The sequence below is a fragment of the Crocuta crocuta genome, unplaced genomic scaffold, assembly GCF_008692635.1.
Source record: "Crocuta crocuta isolate KB4526 unplaced genomic scaffold, BGI_CrCroc_1.0 scaffold312, whole genome shotgun sequence".
Lineage (NCBI taxonomy): Eukaryota > Metazoa > Chordata > Mammalia > Carnivora > Hyaenidae > Crocuta > Crocuta crocuta.
In genome coordinates, this window is record NW_027527378.1 from 1,482,643 (window position 1) to 1,487,518 (window position 4,876).

General features: G+C 40.8%; 1 protein-coding gene across 1 annotated transcript in view; it reads right to left on the reverse strand.

Annotated features, from left to right (window-relative positions):
• Nucleotides 1-1,123: 1,123 nt before the first annotated feature.
• The window catches only part of MAP7D2 (MAP7 domain containing 2), a 105,004-nt gene continuing 101,251 nt past the window's right edge, over nt 1,124-4,876 (reverse strand). The window contains exons 18-19 of the mRNA XM_077770528.1: nt 4,731-4,876; nt 1,124-1,249 (exon numbers count right to left, since the gene is read on the reverse strand). The exon at nt 4,731-4,876 is cut by the window's right edge and continues 19 nt beyond it. Coding sequence (XP_077626654.1) covers nt 4,754-4,876 — 123 coding nt within the window. The 3' untranslated portion in view covers nt 1,124-1,249; nt 4,731-4,753. The remainder of the gene's footprint in view (nt 1,250-4,730) is intronic.

A 4,876-nucleotide genomic window follows, 5' to 3' on the forward strand; every position in this document is an offset into this window, starting at 1 on the left:
TGTAGCTGGTTTTAAAAGCACATGAACAAGATTACTATTGAGACTTCTTTTTGTCTCCTGGTTGCAAACCTCAGTCAGAATTACGGATCTTTTCCAAACTCTTTGTTGTATAAGAGCTTCAGAGAAGCTTTCAAACAAAAGAAAAGTTTCAAAGAAGGTCATTTTAATCTTAAAGTCACATTTCACCACAAGAAACGAAATTAAGAAAACACATTATATGGCATAAAACACGTGAAGTATACATTCTAGCGTCTTTTGTCCCTTGTTCAAATATTTTTACGTTGAAGTCTGTTAAAGTGACATGTTGGGTACAGTTCAGGGCCCCCTTGTTCCAGAGCACTATCACTTTCATCTGTGCCTGGTTTCATTAGAGTTGAGCAAACACAGGAGCAAACAAACAAGGGCCCCAAGATCCAAGAGAAAAATAATAGCAACAACATGAAAACCCACCACCTGTGCATGAGACACGCGATTCATTCAAACTTCCTTCAGTCCAAAAGCCACTCGATGGCTTGGAGATTTTAAGGGGCAACAATGACGAGATCCTTGCCAGATTCAGGTGCCCAAGTCTATAAGAAAATGCATACGTGAACAGAAATCATTCCACATTGCTTAATAGTTTTCTTAATCAACCAGACAATATTGTTGTTAGCCCCCAAGGGGTACTATGGGGCAGTGCATTTTGCAGGTGGCTAAGCTTAATAATAAACAACAGCTTGATAGTAACTTCCAACAAAGAAACCACAGAAAAGGGGGAAAACCCTCTGGAATTTCTTCTTCTAAACACAGACAGGGAGGTAAGCAGCGCAAGTTCAGTGTATGTTTAAGTAGAGTCTAGGTCAATGTCTAGAATATTTACAGGAAAAGACATCTAAATGTTTATGCACTCCAACTTTGGGAATAAGAATGGTTATAAGGTGAATTTCCAACACAGAATCACCTGGGTTATTCAGAGGATCACTATGATAATAAAGTAGTATAGGAAGCACTTTATCAGCAGCTGAAGCTCATAAATAGAACTGTAACATGAAACTTTGCTAAAGCCCAATATGGCCAAAGTTTCAAGGTTTCTACCAAGAGTGGTTTCTACCAAGAGTGGCCAGTGATTGACATACTAACTAGGTAGGGATACAGTTACATTTTAATCTAATAATTTGGAATCCAGCGATTTAGGACAACAGAAGCTTCTTCAGAGGACCGGCAGCTTGGATTTGACTACCAGCAGCTTCACAGGTTCTCCAAACACCACCTGTGTCAATCCAAAAACAAAACCAGATGAGATGAAAGAAGAGACTGCATTGTACCTATTCTCTCTCACTAACGTGATCACTGTCGGGAACTTTCCACCTTCTTGATAATTATATTCTCCTTGGCTCATAGAAACATCTTTCAATGGAAGAGCTACAGCATTTTGGGTAGGACTATATTTGGGTGGCCAATTTTTCTTCGTGTGGGACTGTCCTATAACCTGCAGGATGCTGAATGTCCCAAGCTCTGCGTTCCAAATGGTATTGCTGCCCCTAGCCACCATGACAACAAAAGCCAACACATTTTAAGATTTCACTGCAGAACTTACTTTAAGAAGCCAAATGCAGTCGTAACAAACAACTAACAAAACACATGCTTATTTATGTTTGTTTAAATCCCACTCTTGATTTTAAGCTTTTAATTCAGTTAACATATAGTGTTATATTAGTTTCAAGTGTACAACATAGTGATTCAACAGTTCCATACATCACCAGGTGCTCATCAGAACAAGTGCACTCCTTAATCCCCATACCCTGTTTCCCCCATCCCCCCACCCCTTTCCTCTCTGGTAACCATCAGTTTATTCTCTATAGTTCAGAGCCTGTTCCTTGCTTTGCCCCCCTTTTTTCCCCTCTGTTCATTTGTTTTGTTTCTTGAATTCCACATGTGAATGACACCATTGGTATTTGTCTTCTTCTGAGTTATTTCACTTAGCATAATACTGACACAGTTTGTTCTAAATGTTACCCATCATACATTCCCTTTTATGTGTCAACAGGCCATAAGCCCTTTCCTAAAAACCAAGAGAAGTGAACTTTTTTTTAAAAATAGTTTATTGTCAACTTGGTTTCCATGTAACACCCAGTGCTCATCCCCACAAGGGCCCTCCTCCATGCCCATCACCCCCCTTCCCCTCTCCCCCATCAGTCCTCAGTTTGTTCTCAACATTCAAGAGTCTCTCTTGGTTTACCTCCCTCCCTCTCCCTCCTACTTCCCCCCTTCTTCTCCCCCACGGTCCTCTGTTAAGTTCCTCCTAATCCTCCTATACGTGCAAACGTGTGGAAGCTGTCCTCCTCTGCCTGACTTATTTTGCTCATCAAGATGAAAAGCTTCTGCACGGCAAAGGAAACAATCCATAAAACTTATAGGCAACTGACGGAATGGGAAAGGATAGTAGCAAATGACATATCAAATAAAGGGTTATTATACAAAATCTATAAGGAACTCACCAAACTCCACATCCGAAAAACAAACAACCCAGTAAAAAAATGGGCAGAAGATACGAACAGACACTTCTCCAAAGAGGACATCAAGATGGCCAACAGACACGTGAAACGATGCTCAGTATCCCTCCTCATCAGGGAAATCAAAACCACACTGAGATACCACCTCACCCCGGTCAGAGTGGCTAAAATGAGCAAATCAGAGGACTCTAGATGCTGGCGAGGATGTGGAGAAACGGGCACCCTCCTACACTGATGGTGGGAATGTAAACTGGTGCACCCCTCTGGAAAACAGTGTGGAGGTTCCTCAAAAAATTAATAATAGAACTCCCCTAGGACCCAGCAATAGCACTGCTAGGAATTTACCCAAGGGATCCAGGAGTGTTGATGCATAGGGGCACATGTACCCCAATGTTCATAGCAGCACTCTCAACAATAGCCAAAACATGGAAAGAGCCCAAGTGTCCATCAACGGACGAATGGACCAAGAAGATGTGGTTTATCTATACAATGGAATACTACATGGCAATGAGAAAGAATGAAATCTGGCCATGTGTAGCAACATGGATGGAACTTGAGAATGCACTATCTACAGCTGATAGCTGAGCAAAGGAAGATATATATAAAACATAGCGACCTTGGCCATGTGCCTTCCCCAATCTGTTTCCTCATTTGATTTTATTTATTTAAGTAATCTCTGTACCCAATGTGGGGCTTGACCTCATGACTCCAAGATCAAGAGTCACATGCTCCTCCAACTGAGCCACCCAGGTGCCCCAAAATAGGCTTTATTTTTTTTTTAGTAGGCTCTATGTGCAAGGTGAGGCTTGAACTCACAACACCATGATCAACAGTTGTGTGCTCTCCTGACTGAGCCAGCCAGTCAGCCTGTTTTTCTTCATTTGAGAAACAAAGATTGGACTAAGTCTTATCAGGCATGGAAGCTGTGTTATAGGAGTGGAGCATCATAAGAAATGAAATGAGAGAATGTTGAAAATATAAAAATGTTTTTAAGAGTCTAAAATGGGATGACAATTGGAATTAAGTTATGAAAGGATTTGATGATAGATTCTAATTATGTTTTCATAATTCAAAAACAAGCCCCAAACTGAAGTCCAACATGAGGTTTGTATAACTAAATCACACAAATGCAGTGTGTTTATAACCCACTTTGCCAAAAAAAAAAAAAAAAAAAGGCCAAAAGTGGGGAAAAAAAGCTTCAGGACACAAACTTCAGCCCTCCATCTCCCCACTCCTCCAGTGTGATCCAAGAACAGATGTCTGCTTAAAGGATTCCAGAATGGGTCAAGAGAATAGCAAATCATTTGACTCAATGCTCATTGCTGTACATGAATGACTGTAGATAGAATGTGGAATGTCATCAAGTAAAACTAGGGGAGAAATTCATTTTATTAATACCACCTTGCACCACTATTACAGCAGTATTCTCTCTGCCTTTAAAAAAGGTGCTACTAGAGATAGATGGCTGGTCAAGCTTGTAGCAGTGATTTTCAACACACACACACATCCACACACCCCCGACAGTAGGGCAGGCATGGCGGGGTGTGGCAATGAAGGCTCTCACACAAAGGATTTACTTGACATTCACCTCAATTACTGTGTGTGCACTGTAGTATATACCATATACAGGTTTCCTCCCATCTGAAAGAATGTTCCTATGAAACCTTTTGTAAGCAGAAATGCCACAAGATGAAGAAGCAATTAACAGTAACTTATATGGAAAAAATTTTGACTGTTCCCAGACCCCCAAAATAACCTCTTAGGCTTTTTCTTGTACCTTAGGACACATCTTGCTGATGGATGTGCAAAATAAAATGAGATAAAGCACCGATGCTCTCAGACACAGCGCAAAGCTATGGGCGCTGAAGGCTGAGTGCAGTTCTCAGGAAGGAATCTGACAGAGCCACTGTCCCCGCTCAGAATGCATGCTGCCTATAGACATCTTGCTCCAAGATAAACGCTGAATGCTATTTTTGCATTTTGTCTTTTACTGTAAAGAGAAAACCCTCTTTGCATTACTTGCAGTTAATGTAAACAGGTAGTAATGCAGGTCTTTCATAAACTACATTTGGCATAACGTGAAGCTTTCAAAAATGAGTGATACCTGTATTCACATTCGCGTTTGTATTTTTCAAATAAAACTGACCATGCAGGAGACTGAGTGATGTTTATCCCATCTTTACAAACCCCAGTTGGCGAAGTATAAATTTAGACTCTAATCAAAGTAGTGTACTGTACCTTTCATTAAAGAGATGTATTTGTCAACAGAAGGTGTTCAGAGTATTTTCTTGGCCAGGACTGTTAAATCCTTCAATCAAGTTTTTGTTACAGTCATCCAGACTGAGATTTTCACTGGATCGCTTGGGGTACATGGGTGGGCCGGT